The sequence below is a fragment of the Euleptes europaea genome, chromosome 19 (assembly GCF_029931775.1).
Source record: "Euleptes europaea isolate rEulEur1 chromosome 19, rEulEur1.hap1, whole genome shotgun sequence".
Taxonomy (NCBI): Eukaryota; Metazoa; Chordata; class Lepidosauria; order Squamata; family Sphaerodactylidae; genus Euleptes; species Euleptes europaea.
Genome location: NC_079330.1, coordinates 3681999 through 3697631, shown reverse-complemented (window position 1 = coordinate 3697631; position 15633 = coordinate 3681999). Strand labels below are relative to the sequence as shown.

At 43.2% G+C, this 15633-nt stretch overlaps 1 protein-coding gene across 10 annotated transcripts in view; it reads left to right on the top strand.

The window, feature by feature from the left end:
- Positions 1–486: 486 nt before the first annotated feature.
- The window catches only part of KIF1B (kinesin family member 1B), a 111924-nt gene continuing 96777 nt past the window's right edge, over positions 487–15633 (top strand). For all 10 annotated transcript variants that reach the window (XM_056865624.1, XM_056865623.1, XM_056865621.1 and 7 more), the window contains exon 1: positions 487–633. In XM_056865624.1, the coding sequence (XP_056721602.1) occupies positions 528–633 (106 nt within the window). In that variant the 5' untranslated portion in view covers positions 487–527. The remainder of the gene's footprint in view (positions 634–15633) is intronic.

The following is a 15633-nucleotide window of genomic DNA, read 5'->3' as shown; positions in this document are numbered from 1 at the left end:
TTGAGTCACAACACAAGTGATGTCGGTGATGCAAGCTCCATTTTTTCCCTAGGTGGTGGAGGGGGAGGGGAGGCTGGCAATAATGTCTTCTCCCTTTCAGAGGCTGTTACTTGATGGGGATTAGCTGGGGGGGGGGGGTAATGCTCAGACTCTTTGAAGCTCCAAAATATTGATCTATGACCTTGGTCAGTTCATGGGAGGGAGGGCATCTTGGCCATCTTCTGGGCATGGAGTAGGGGTCACTGGGTGTGTATGGGGGAGGTAGTTGTGAGTTTCCTGCATTGTGCAGGGGGTTGGACTAGATGACCCTGGTGGTCCCTTCCAACTCTTTGTTTTTATGATTGTTGCATGTGACATATCAGATGGGTTCAGAAACTGTCCTACCAATGATCAGTATGTCGGGAATGTATTTTAAAATAGTTGAAACTCTCTGTGTCTCTCTTTTCTTGAAAAGGTAACTCGAGAGGAAGAAAACTATTGAAGCCCTTCACCTACAGTTTCTGGAGTGTGTACTAAAGGACGTCAAAATGTCGGGAGCTTCGGTCAAGGTGGCTGTCCGGGTCAGGCCCTTTAATTCCCGGGAGATCGGCAAAGAGTCCAAGTGCATCATCCAGATGCAAGGCAACTCGACCAGTAAGTCTGGCTTAATCTTCTAATGCAGTTTTATCTCCTGGTTGTGACTCTCAGTAATCTGATTACCAGCAAGGTGATGTCATTGAGAATGATTCATTCAAGGGACTCCTTTCCTCTTGCAGGAAGTCTTGTGACACTTTTCCCCCCACATGTAAAGCAGAAGGCAGCATGTCTTGTCCATGTGGATTTTGCTGACTTGTAGCCTTTTTTTCTTCCTGAGGATGAGCTGAAAGCAGTTGCATGTGATTTGGGACTTCACGTGAACACATGAAGCTGGCTTACACTGAATCAGACCCTTGGTCCATCAAAGTCAGTATTGTCTACTCAGACCGGCAGCGGCTCTCCAGAGTCTCGGGCAGGGGTCTTTCACATCACCTACTTGCCTGGTCCCTTTAACTGGAGATGCCGGGGATTGAACCTGAGACCTTCTGTATGCCAAGCAGATGCTCTACTACTGAGCCACAGCCCCTCCCTATGGCTCTCCAGGGTCTCAGGCAGAGGTCTTTCATATCACCTACTTGCCTAGTCCCTTTAACTGGAGATTCCGGGGATTGAACCTGGGACCTTCTGCATGCCAAGCAGAGGCTCTACCACTGATCCACAGCCCCTTCCCTACTTCCTTGTGGTTGATGGCATTTCATGGGGGTTCTTTGCAGGTGGCAGCCTTTTTTAAGGTCAGAGAATGAGATTGGGCAGCCAGTGGTCTGTTGGTCCTGTTTGCCATTTTTAGGAGATTTCCCATGTTTAAAATATTGTAGTGTTTCCTTATGGTCTGGTGTACATCTGGCAGCCTCTTGTTCATATGTACTTCTGAGGCTACATCTGCAGTTATCCGCATGGACATAATATGTCTCAGACTTCAAGAAACAGAGCTTTTTTTTTTAAAAAAAGGAGAAGCCTCTTCAACAGTGGAAAAAGTTCCTTTGAAACCTCCTGTTGAACTCATTTTACTGGGAATGTTCTGATGTGTATCCTTTTGGTTATACGTCTGTAGGCTGACAAAAGCAAATTGAATTGGCAGGTGGTCGGGTGTAAGTCATTTGGACCATTTAATAACTGTGGGAAAACAGCTTCAGAGAGCCCTGGGTCCAAAGTCTGAGGGCTGATTCCTCTGTTCTCTTAGTTGGGAAATATGCCAGGAATTTAAAGGGGTGGGGAAGCCATTGTTTAATGTTCCCATATGTTTAGAGAAAATCCTTGGAAGTAGAAAATTAACACACCAAGGGGGAAAGTTTCTATCCCCGTTTGCTGTGTTAATTTTCTACTGATCTGCTTTTGTTCTTGTGGATGCCACAGAATAGGTCCTACCTTTAAGAAGGACTACGTCATGTCTAAAAAGCAGAGCAGGGACGAAAGCAAGAGGAGCTGGAAGATGGGAGGGAGAGAGGAGAGAGATGTGGCAGTTGAATTACCGTCTGTTGGTAGCCACCCTGAGCCTGACTGTAGTCAGGAAAGGGTGGGATATAAATCTAATTAAATAAATACATAAAAATAAATAAATTACTGGCACGCCTTCAAGTGAATACAGGATTCACTCTCTTCGGGCCCTGATTTCTTGCCAATCTCTTAGGTTTTCTATGGTTGGTTTCTGTTATCAGTCAAGTGGAGTTTATTTTTCTGAAGAGGTTCAGAGGACCGCAACTCTTTATAGTCAGACAGGCTGCAGGTTTTTAGATTATGCAGGTTTTAGTTCTGGGTTTCCTGTGGTTCTGTTTGTCAGGAATAATGATACGGGATGACAAAGTTGACTGGCACGGGAGTGAATCGTTGTTTGTCTTGGGTCTCTACTCCAAAGTATTCCTTTGGCTTTGTTGAATGTGTCAGGCTCAGTTGGGTATTTTTGTAGAATTGCATTTTTGATCCCATTTTCATATATGCTTGTAAATATATTCCTTAGAAAGAAATGTAAACGTCCACTTAGGGTATGATTGAAGCTAAGCGGGGTCTTGCTGGTGTCTGGAATAAAGATATTCTGAGAACCCCATTCATGTCACCAAGTTACGTGATCGAAGAGAGGCAGGATATAAATGTGTAATGAAGGAAAAGGGTGACAGAGTTTCGTTTTAGAGTTTGCAGAACCTGTTGCAATAATTAAATTTTAATATTTCCCAGAAAATTAGAAATATAAACCAGCCTGTCCAATAAAGGCATCTCAGCAGTTGTTTTCATGCTATGTGATGTTGCCATGCATTGTGAAGGACAAATAGCCATTAAGAACTGGAGACTCATGTTGACATTTGGCCAGGAAAGGAAGTTGTCTCTTCTGGCAAATATGCTTTTATTTTAATAAATGGAAACAGGCCAGAATCGTGGCTTTTCTTTATGCTCTCTGAAAGAGGCCGTTGCTCCTAGACTTTTCATAAAACCTTTAAATTGAATTTTATGTTCCATGAAACAACTGGGCTCTGATAAACCACATGTTTAAACTTGCAGTTAACTGTTAGGATGCTTATTGGCTGTGATTTTTACAGGGCATGTAATTCTATGAGTCCTTTCTTATTTTTTTTTTAAAGTGAAATTCTGCAGTCCAGCTGAGAAGTCACATGGGCTGACTGCATTAAGAAGCTGATATGTTGGCAGTGAGCCTAGACTGCTCACAGGGCGATTAGAGCTGATTGCAGATGTTAACATCTGAAAGTTGCTGCCATGAAAAATCTAGAAATGGGGACTGAGAGGAAGGCAGAAAGCTGGCTGTGGGTTTGCAGAATTGACTTTGGAGTTCAGTATGTTCAAAGATGATCAAGTTGTTCAAGAAGAAGAAGAGTTGGTTTTTATATGCCGACTTTCTCTACCACTTAAGGAAGACTCAAACCGGCTTACAATCGCCTTCCCTTCCCCTCCCCACAACAGACACCCTGTGAGGTAGGTAGGGCTGAGAGAGCTCTAAGAGAGCTGTGACTGGCCCAAAGTCACCCAGCTGGCTTTGTGTGTAGGCTTTGGGGAAACAAATCCAGTTGACCAGATTAGCCTCCGCCACTCATGTGGAGGAATGGGGAATCGCAGTCCGCTGCTCCAAACCACCGCTCTTAACCACTACACCACGCTGGAGTACTTTGCTAATTCATGAACTATCTCAAACTGTTAGTAGCTCTTTCAGGCTAGTAGGGAAAACTGAGGGACACATGCTGTCCTAGAGAAAACTCTCACTGGTAAGTGGCTATTAGCAAGCCGGCCATACCCTACAATAATACAGCATGTTCCCGGAGTGACAGGGTTCTCAAGTTCTTGATATATTAATGCCTGTTCTGTCCTCGCTTTGGACATTGCTAGTTCGAGCACTTCTTTGTGTGGTGCTGGCAGATGAGCGTGTGAATATCATTTTCATAGATTTGTTGAAAAGCATAACAGCAATCAAAACAGCTAATGGAGTCTTCTAGGGGCTTTTCCCTTCTGCATTAGTGAATTGGATGGGGGGAGAAGAGGAGGGTGGCCAGGAGGTGTTTACAACGCTTAGAGTGTTAGATTGACAAATCCACAAGGTGGGTGAACATGAACACAAAAGGTTGCTGGCTGACTTGTAACCTGTATAGAAGGAGGATCGCTAAGTCTCAGAACTGCTTCCAGTAAAAAAAAAAAAAAGCTCAATATTCAAGTTGGAAGGACGGGTTGCGTAACCTGCCTCCTCGTTTGGGTAAGTTGTGTTTAGAAAGTTGCAGAACATAGTGGACATACTATGAGAGAGCACCTCCACATGTTGGGGCTTTCTGTTTGTTACGGGGGCACATTTCCTCGTGTCACAGAGATCTTACCCATCATTTTGTGAGTCGCAAACAATTGGGGAGCGTTTTCTGATGTGCTGTTCCATCTTTCAGAAGATGTGTTGTGATTTGTCTTCTTTGGCACCATAGTGGCTGAGGCATGGTCCAGTAACAACCAAACTTGATTATGTGGTAATAGCAACAATAAAAGTATGGGTCTTGTTGCCACCCATAGGAAGAAAAGTATGAATTGAAAATGAGGGAGCCAATGAGCATCATGTGTACCTGTCAAGTGCCCATCTCATCCTATAAGTGCAATGACCTGTGCATAGACATTTGCCAGACAATGTATGAACTACATGCGCCTTGCTTCGTCTTCTCTCATATGATGAGGGGTATGAACATTTTTTTAAAAACAGAGGACCTGTATCTGCTCCCTAATACTCCCAAGTGATTATTACCGGAGTTGGGGCAATTTCCATGAAGCTTCTCTCTGCCATAGAGAGGATTACTTCTCCCTCTGGAAAGCACAACGGAAGATAATATCTTTTCATGACCACATTCTAGTGACTCAGCTGTTCGCTATTTGTTTCTCTGTGTTAATAATCAGAGCCAGTTTGGAGGGAATGTTGTTCAGCCATGTGGCAGCAGCTGGAAAAGCTCCATTGGTGCTCCATTGGTCCACACCCAAGCTTGTGTTTTTCCAGTAAGCATCTGAAATTGGCTTCAGTATTTGGAGATCCTTTTTAAAAATCTGTTTGTCATTTGGACTTCACTGTGTAAATACCTAAAATTGAAGGAACTTTCCCTTTCTCTCCTAGTAACAGCGACATTTCTCCCCATAATTTTGAGCAAGGTTCTCTCTTGCAAAGTTCACACATCAAGTTTTCAATTTGTATACTCGGTCTTTTTTGCCACTCTGCAGCTGTTCTTGAATTAGTCATATGAACTCATCACAGGAGGGTTGGGTACTAAAGATTATTTATTACACTTAACAGCAGTATTTCAGAGAATGACTTAGAATTCAAAGTTTCCCGCAATATAGGCTGTTGTGTTTGAGGTTTGATTAGCAGAGTTGCTTGCCCCAAACTAAGCAGTATGGCGGACTGTCCTCTGGGGAACTGGCTTAGTGTGACGATCTCTGTCGGCTTAACAGCCATTGTTTCATGCACCACAATGGTGGATCTGAATTGGTGATACCCATTTCAGTTTTCATGAGGGCAAGTGTGTTTGTGTTGGGGAGTAATGGTGCTCTAGGTTTCTGTTGAGTCAGTGTAATTGCCTGATATCTTTGTTGTGTTTATTGGACTGACATCCTACTAAATCATTGCCAGACTCCCTGCTGATGAACAGTTTTTTAGAACTGGTATCTTGAAACTCTAATTTTATTGAGTTTCTTTCCTTCTAAACAGTGCCCTCAGAGCATCTTACAAAGCATAAAATACTACATAGAACATTCCGTCAATACAGTTTAAAATTTAAAAACCACCAAACACTTGATAAATATCATTAATTCCCATTAAAATAGGAGATTTGAAAACCCTTGGAACTGCGTGGAGACTAGAATGCGATTCCCAGTGGAATAACTGGCAAGCATTAGGGGGAGCCTCCAAGTTATAAAAAGTCAGTTATAGTCTCTCCAGAATCAAATAAATTGCATTTTTATACAGTTGGATTTTATCTCCTCTCTATACAGACTTTTTTTCCTGAAGTGCTTTTTTAAAAAGGTCTTGTTGCCAAGGCTTGCCTTTGAGATTAATTACTTAAGCAATAAGATTGGGGGGATAGAAACCTCTTTATCTCATTGCTTAAGCAGTGGAACAGACCCATCTGTCAGGAGCGAGGGCCCCAGATGCTGCCTAAACAGATTGTAGTGAAGGAAACCTAGTAGGTGTCATGAGCTCTGGAAAGGCTGAAGGAAATGTTTAATTTGGAATCTTAGTTTTCTTTCACAGAACTTGTACTAGGTCAGGCTTGTAAATAGCCACTTATTTGCCCATGGTGAGCACAAACTGCTTCCAGGCGATGGGACGGAGGATTGCTTATTTCTTTTCCTTTCACATTTGATGCCCAAGAAGGAAGTATGCACAATTATTTTATTTTGCCATCAAGTCACATCTGACTTATGGTGATCCCAGTGGGGTTTTCAAGGCAAGAGAAATTCTGAGGTGGTTTACCGTTGCCTGCCTCCGTGTCACTACCCTGGTACTCCTTGGAGATCTCCCATCTAAATACTAGCCAGGGTCGACCATGCTTATCTTCTGAGATCTGACGAGATCAGGCTAGCCTGGGCTATCCAGGTCAGGGCAAGTATACACATGGACCCAGTATAAATGTTTCTAGGATAGTAAGGCTTGTGGGTTTATTTGCAAGAACGTGAAAGACATCAGATGTATTGCAAGGCACAAGCAAGGGCTGTGGGACCTTAGATATAAACTAGCTTGTGGTATGAGCCTCTATAACCAAGTGTGTGCCATAGCTTTTGGAATTTCTATGAATGTTGTGGGTACTTTACTTGGGCCTGTTCAGTGCTGACTGATATTTCTGTCTTAGGGGAGTGGCCATGGCTCAGTGGTAGAGCATCTGCTTGGCGTGTAGAAGGTCCCAGGTTCAATCCCTGGCATCTCCAGTTAAAGGGACCAGGCAAGGAGGTGATGTGAAAGACCTCTCTGCCTGATACCCTGGAGAGCCGCTGCCGGTCTGAGCAGTCAGTACTGATTTTGATGGACCCAGGGTCTGATTCGGTATAAGGCAGCTTCATGTGTACATGTGTCTGTGAAAAGGCAAGCGTCAATAGCCTACTATTGCACCAACTATCTGAAATACTGGGAGCAAGCTTGCAAATTATACAAATCTCTGTTTGGGGGAGCAGTCTCTCTCTCCCCCCCGCCCGGCAGTCATTGCATAAGCAGGCTAAGGTTGCTTCAGCAATGCAGCTTCCCACTAAGTGCAGCAGTTCCCTCTTGACAGGCGTCTGGAAAACAAACTGCACCTGAACCCCAGATCGTGCTTTCTCCCTTCTGCACTGCCCATGAACGAAATCTTTACTGTGCTGCAATTGCAGTTATCTTTTCTCTGTTCAAGGTGCTGGTAACACTTTAAAAACAGAGAAGGGGGGAGTTGTATGAAAGGGTGGGTGGTGGGAAGGATGAGGCAACAAAGGAGTAAGACTGTGAGTGGACAATCACCCATCCATTGTTTTGAAATCTCAGCTAATGACTCGTAACCATAAGAGAAATAACTAGACTCTCGATTTGTTGGTGTAAACAACTTCCTGGTCAGAAACGGTATAACAGTCTTGAAGTGTCCATTTTATTTATTTAAAACATTTATTAGCCACCTTTCTCCTTTCAGAACTCAAAGGCGGCTTGCAATGTAAATAAAACAACACAACAATGATAAAAAATACATAAGACCACAATTTTAAATCTGAATTGGGATTGCCAGTAAATAAAAACTAAGTTAGTCAAATGCAGTTCTAAGTAAAACTGTCTTCATTTTCTTCTCTGCTAACAAATGTGTGCATGTTCATGTTAAATATGACTTCTTTTTTTGGTCCTGTGTACTGCTTAATTGGAAGTCGCCTTCTTCCTGGACAGTCCTTGTTTCTCAGTTGCTGATGAAATGAAAGCTCCCATAAGTCATTTTTAAAAAAAATGTTGCCAAGGGTCAAGGTCAGCGAAACAGCAGGGAGAAGTTTCAGATGGCAGCTGCTATTTGCTCCCTTGAGCCCTGTGGGACAGGCAGGAGAAGGAAGTGGCAGACTTTATATAGCTGTTCTCAAGTCAGTTAATCCCACAAGTGCATTGCTTCAAAATCAGCGCTTCATGCCTTGTCTTGGTTGATATGAATACCTTGACAGCTAGGGGAGCTCAGGGGGAATGGGAAGCTTCGTTTGGGGAAGCTACCCCTGGGGCCTGACCTTGGAGGCCAACATACAGACAATAAAAAATGTTCTTCTTGCATTTACAGTGAAACCTTTATTGGCTGCGTTTTATTGTTTTGAGGATGGAATCTTCCATGGGGTATTCATGGCTTGACATGCACACTTAGGAAAGGGGTGTGTGGTGTGTATCGGTGAGGGAGGGGGCTTTGGGGATCTGTGAAAAATTCTCAATCAAAATCAGGGTCTTTAGTCTGCTGAAGTCTGAGGACTGCTGCTCTAGCTTTTATGAGGGTATTCTTACCTTCCCGATAAGACTAGCAACTTGCCCAGTATCATAAAGAATGCAAAGATGGAGCAGTTCTTTTCCAGAAAATTTTCCAGATTCCTTCAATATAAAGTGGATTGCTTTTGAATACCTTTCAATGTTAAACTATGTTCTTACTTTACCTTCCTAAACCCACTTCATTCATAACAGAACTTTAAGTTCCATTAGGGAACTTTCCATTAGGGAACATGTATAAATCTAGCATGTTGTTCCATGTATGTGGTAAGGGTGGAATGTGGATACAGGTGGTGTTTTTTTTAAATTGTTTTTATGCGGGAAACATGTACAAAGCGGCCCTGGTTATTGAAATTTTAACCACACAGTACAGATACAGGGCCCAATCAGAGATGGGGCCATGGCTCCGGTAATTTAGCACAGCTCAGGCCCTGCAAATGCAGGGAGCAGGCATGTTGTCCTTTGGAAAAGCCAGCTGCGGAGTAGGTATTTATAGCAACTGGATCTGCAAGAGCAGCTGAGGATGAGCGCCTTTCCAGCAGCTTCTGTGCAGGAGAATTTGCCTGGCTTTTCTCCTTTGCTGCGTTGTTCCCTCCCCCACCTTGTTCTCCTGGTACAGATCTAGAATTCTTAAAGCCCAGGAGTAAATCCTGCTGAATTCCAGTCTGTCATTCCTTAGGGTGTATGTTAAGCTTTTTTTATTTCAAGTAACTTGAAAAATGTCTGTGTTTCACCAATGGAAAGCAAGTGCAATCCTACAGCTGGGAAGCATCCATTTCTCTACATTTGTTCTGGTGTAATATGAACTCTGCCTTTGGATTATTTTAATCAGATCTTTGTAAAGTGGCCAAGACTTGCTAGCCATATATTTAAGGGGGGGAAATAGCCTCTTGCTTTTGTTCCCAGTAAACTGCATATTCATGGATGGATTCTTTTGCTTTTGACACTCCTATTCTTTTTCCTTACCCTTGTTTAACTCCTCTGCAAACATAACAAATGTTGCTCAGGAGCATGGGACAGGGTATAATGGAGGCTATGTATTTTGCCCTTTGTCAAATACAGATGTGGATCTGTGACACTAGTGTCCAAAGCCCACCTATTCCATTAATTCCCTGTGTGACCGTGGGCACATTTCCCCGAGCCTCAATTTCCCATCTGTAAAATAATAATAATAATAAGAGTTGGTTTTTATAAGCTGACTTTCTCTACCACTTAAGGAAGAATCAAACCGGTTTACAATCACCTTCCCTCCCCCTCCCCACAACAGACACCTTGTGAGGTAGGTGGGACTGAGAGAGCTCTGAGAGAGCTGTGACTAGCCCAAGATCACCCAGCTGGCTTCATGTGGAGGAGTGGGGAATTAAACCCAGTTCTCCAGATTAGAGAACTGCTCTTAACCATTACACCATTAACCATTAACTTAACCACCGCTCTTAACCACTACACCATGCTGGCTACACTATCGACTTTGGGCCTAAATAGATGGCTGATGAGCTCATTGGTAGTGATCTAACACTCTCTTGACTGGGGTTTGTAACTGAACAGGACTGAGAAACTGAAAGCCGCTTCACTTTTCCTTAATGGCTTTTGGTGGCCAAATGTGGGATGGATATGTAATTTATACTCTGGGGACTTAGATATTTGCTGCATGTTTGAAGTCTTTGCAACAGTCCTTTTGGAACAAGTTGGCAGCATACCCATTTGACATAATGAGAACAGTGTCTTTAGTACAAATGACGGAAGTCTTTCTGAAGAGGGATTGGAATATGTATGGGTCTGGAGAGACCCTTGGTTTGCCAAACCACACCAACAAAGGAAGCATTCTAAATACTAATACAGCCCTTCCATTTCATCATGGAATTGGTTAATTCTTCTCTTCTTATTTTAAACAAATGAGAGATGTACACATTCTTTGGAAGGAGCTGTTCTAATTGGCAATATTGAGTAAAAAAATAAAGCGCCCCAAAATCAAGGTTGAATCCTTGTGCAACTACAAGTCACCATGATTAAAAATTAAATCCACACACTGCATAATTTAGTGGTTGAAAATGGCATTGTGTGCTTCTTGCCCATTGAGTATTGTTTACTGAGTATGGTTGGGAAACAGATTCAGTAAAGGCACAACCTCGAGCATTTAGATTATCTAAAGATTTGCCTATTCAGGCAGTGGTCTGCATATGACTGTGTTGTGCCTGCTCGTTTCCAGAACACAAAGGTGGGATCTTAACTTGCTGTGCAGTTTCCAGTCCATTAGAGAAAAGATTGGACAGGAGTATTGAAGTGCATTGGAGAGAGGAAATGAACACATCCTGCCCTGGAGTGTTTTCTGATCTCCACCTATTATTATAGGCTTTTGATCATGATTGCTAAAAAAAATAAACAAGCCTGTACATTTGCAATCTCTGTGCTGTCACACATGAAGGTTCCACTTCATCTAAGCAGGTAGTGCTCAGAGTTTCATCTTTGCAAGTTCCTCAAGGAGAGAGGCCAGCTTGGAGGGCTTTAAGAGGGGAGTGGACATATTCATGGAGGAGAGGGGTATTCATGGCTATTAGTTAGAATGGATACTAGTCATGCTGCATACCTATTCTCTCCAGTATCAGAGGAGCATGCCTATTATTTTGGGTGCGGTGGAGCGCAGGCAGGATGGTGCTGCTGCAGTCGTCTTGTTTGTGGCTTCCTGGAGGCACCTGGTTGGCCACTGTGTGAACAGACTGCTGGACTTGATGGGCCTGGGTCTGATCCAGCAGGGCCTTTCTTATGTTCTTATGAGCACCTTCCACTAGCAGCAGGTTTGAGAACATTTGGACCAGTAGTTCTCCATGACTCTGTGATCTCTACTGAAAGCAATGGGGATTTGGGCATGTTGGCATCAGACAAATCTAAGGGTGAGCAAAGAAGCATTATGGTTGAGGACAGTGACGGAAATACATCTTAAGCTGCCCTCCCTTCCCTTCTATCCCTTTCCCTCCCTTTTCCCATCTTTCCTTTTTCCCTGTTGTTTTCCTCCTTCTACTGTCTCCATCCCTCTGGAAAAATAAAATCACGGCTTGTTATTGGCCCCATATCACCATTCACTGGGTGGCCACTGCTTGTTGAATATACTCCCTAAGGTGGAACGGGATAGTTAGGTACCATCTATACATAATGTACATGTATTTAGTTTTTATTATTTTGATTTTGTTTTCTGGCAAGGCTGGGTTGACAGTTGAATGCACATTGGTTAGGGAATAAAAACCTGGTTGCGGTAACAATGAAATACTATTTTGCACAACATTTAGGAATGGTAAGTGCAAATGCTACCAAGGGGCACCTACAACTAATAAATGTTGTGTTAAATGGCCGCATAAAGGCAGGCGCTAGTAAACTGAAAGCCCCTAGTAAAGCAGTTGATTTCTCTGAAGCAGGTGGCCGGGGTTAACTCCGATGTTCAAAGTTGCTGTTAGTGCCACAGTGATGGAAACTAATTATAGACCCAACACAAAAGCTTTCCAGTGTTGGTTTGCAAACAGAATAGTTAATTGCTACTTTGGGTCCTTTGAAATATCAGATAAACAAATTTATTCTGTTTAAATCAAGCAAGCCTTTAATATAAGCCCTATTGTGATTGCTTCTCTTACTGTGTCTCCTTTTCATGGGGAATGTGTAATTAAATTATTAGTGCAGAGTACCGTTCATCCAAAGTATTAAAAAACAGAGAGAGGTAGGAAGAAGAAAACAGGATGGCTGCGCAGTGATGTATGTTATGAGTCTGTCGTGGGGTTCTGTAATGGCAATAACTGGAACTATATTGATTGATTTTCTAAGGCCGTATAAAGAAGCCCTTTACAGAAGGGATGTTGAACTCAGTTGTTACGAGGGCCGGATATGACATAAAATGTCACTTGGTTGGACTGGGCCATGTGTAACATAAAATTTAATGCCCAGTACCAGAGATACAAACTTTTGGAAGACGCAGGCAAAGCCAATTAATGATATTATTTTTTAACTTTGTTTTTTACTTAAATTATGGACATTCTTGCTTCGTAATTATGCCAATAAAGGTTTGTGTTATGTGTTATATGAACATTCTTAAAACAGTAACACTCTTACAGTATTTTCTTTTATTTAACAGTCTTTGATAATTGACACCTTGGGAGTGGGGAAGGTGGACGCCTTGGCTGGCGAGCCCACAGCGGACTCACCAATCCAGGTTGGGACTGGAGGAGAAGTGGCTGGCAAGGCTGCGGTGGGCTTGCCATCCCAGATTGGAAGTGGGGGGCTTGGCTGCCTTGGCTGGCTCTCGGGCCGGATAAGAGACCTCAAGGGGCCTGATCCAGCCCTCATGTTTGACCCCCATGCTTTACAGTGTGGGAAAGGAGTCCAAAAGCCATCCCTTGGCCTGTATGGACTTGTGTTTCTGGTGCCTGCTGCTGCCCCAGCCTTGTATGCCCAATATCATGAAGGCTAAAGCATGGGCAGTTACCATGAACAGTGTAGGATTATGGCCGCAGGCGGGGGGGGTGGTCAGGCTGGTGGAGAAGTGCTGCTGGATTGCTGTCTGTTGAAAAATAGAGTTCTAAAGCTCTCAAATTGCAAGTCCTATTTTATTCTACATTAAGTGTGTTGCAAGATTTTTTAAAAATTGGCTTGGCTTCCTGTCCTGAAAACCTCCAGACTAACAGAGACTACAGTCCACAATAGCCATGCAGATTAGCTTTGGATTTCACACATTAACAGATCACTTCAGGATACAATGGTTCCATATTAACATACCACACCCTCATTAGCACTTTATCTTGATACTTACAGGACAATGATTAGCACATTACCTTTGATACTTTTTGCAGGACAATGATTCAGCTCAACCCAACCCCTTTCTGACTATATATTACTCTTCCTACACACTTGACACTGAGAGACACTGTCCTTCAGTGTTACTCCTCTGAAGATGTCGGCCACAGCTGCTGGCGAAACATCAGGAAAGAAAATACCAAGACCACGGTTACACAGCCCGGATAACCCACAAGAACCAATTGGCTTCTTTGCTTGTCCGTTTTTTTGTTCATACAGCTTGATAAATTTTAACACTCTACAGGAGGTGCATAAGCAGAGATGGGCCTTCCATAGTTCAGTCCCTATGTTTTTGTCACTTTTCTCTTTTCTTACAAAAAGGTGAGGTCACATTCATCTGCTTAGCACCCTCCCCATTTATCTTGGAAGTGTCTACAAAGCTTTATATCGAGTCCTATTTTCATGTCCTGTCCTCCCCTCCCCACTGCCCACCACCTGCCTGATCCCTGTTCATCCTCTTAGACAGAGCTATGTTGCTCACTCCCTCTTTAGCCTTCAACTGGTTATTGTTTAGCCATTTGGCATGGTAAACATGGACAAAGGCTGTGCAATAAAGCTCTCGCCTTCACTCCCCACATTTTTGATCTTCTTGGCATCATTAGTGGGAAAGGGATTTCCCCATAGCTCATAATTGGGGTGTGGGTGCAAACCGATAACATAGCTCACTACAACTGAAGACAAAGGGCTGTTGTGGGAAACTTGAAAAAGAATTAAGACGTGAAGTTAGTATGAAAGAGCGCTTGCTAAGCAAAACCAACTGAAGGTTAGGAGGGGAGCCACAGCTCACATGCTTCACATATAGGTTTGGGTTCCCCCCTGGCATCTCAAAAGGTCTTCAGAGAAGTGCTGTGAAAGATCTTTCTCTGCCTGAGATGCTGGAGAGCTGCTGCTAGTGAGATTAGACCAAACGGAGTTGAACGGACGAATGGTCTGATGCAGTATAAGACAGGAAAACTCTCAAAGCTTTCAATATGACCTTTCTTGAATGGAGATTTTGGGAGGCGCAAGCTCTCCTGAGCAGTTTATTCCGTTCAATAAAACCAGACAATTGAATGAATTGTGTTAGAGATGTCTGTAAACTGAATGTGGTTTAAATGGATTCGCGTGTTTGGTGTACAGTTTTTTTTAAAAGCCCATTGAGGATCTTCCTTGCCCATCCAGGAAATCAAAGGGTGGCTGACTTGGAAACCACCTCAGTGCGTAGTATGAGTGAATGTGCTTTTAGCTGTGTGTTCTCAATGAAATGAGACTAGCTTGTTGCCATAGAAATTACAAGCTGAGAATAATTGTTTTCAAGGTTCTTCGTAGGTTTAAAGATGAGTCAGGTGGCAGCTTTAATAAGCATCCCTATTTATATAAACCTTATACATCAAGATACGCCATAACCCCTTTAGGAGTGTTCATTAGCAGTGCGCGGCGCTACGTTTTCCTGAGGTAAAGGCTTGGTCATAGCTGGCTGGATGTAAGTAATTCTATCCAAGCCCACTTGGGTGAATCTGGGCCACCTGCGCATTGTCAGCTAACCTACCTCAGAGTTGGTATAAGGATAAAATGCGGAAGGGACCCCTCACCTCCTTGGAGAAATGGTGGGATAAAAATTAGATTGATGGCAGGCCTTATAGGAAGCCCATTGCCAGCTTGGAAGGATGTATTTAGCTTGCCATAAACACATGCATATTGTTTTGGTACTTCTGATGTGTGCAAAATACAGTTTTGTGAACATGTTTCAATCTCTGCAATAATCTTTACTCATCAACCTGAAGAGTTTGAATTGGTCCATCAAGAACAGTACATTCATACTGGTGTTTACTCTTGGATTACTGCTGTGCATGACTCCACCCTGTAGGTGTTTCGTTCTTTCCCCTTCCGACCTCTCAGCCTGATAAAGATATCTTGGATTCAAATGGAAAGGCTAGTGTGTGCATTATCGCTTAAAGTTGTCAAAGTCAATTGATTTATCACAGAGAAAAGTGGATTCTTTCTTGAGGTACACTGGTAAAATAGCTTTGTTACACTGGTAAAATAGTTATATTAAACACTGTTAGAGAGCCAGCGTGGTGTAGTAGCTAAGAGTGGCGGACTCTGATCTGGAGAACCGGGTTCGATTCCCCACTCCTCCACATGAAGCCTCCTGGGGTGACCTTGGGCCAGTCACAGATCTCTCAGAATTCACTCAGCCCACGTGGAGGCAAGCAATGGCAAACCACCTCTGAACGTCTCTTGCCTTGAAAACCCTACAGAGTCACCATAAGTCAGTTGTGACTTGACAGCACATGCACACACACACACAAACACTGTTAAGT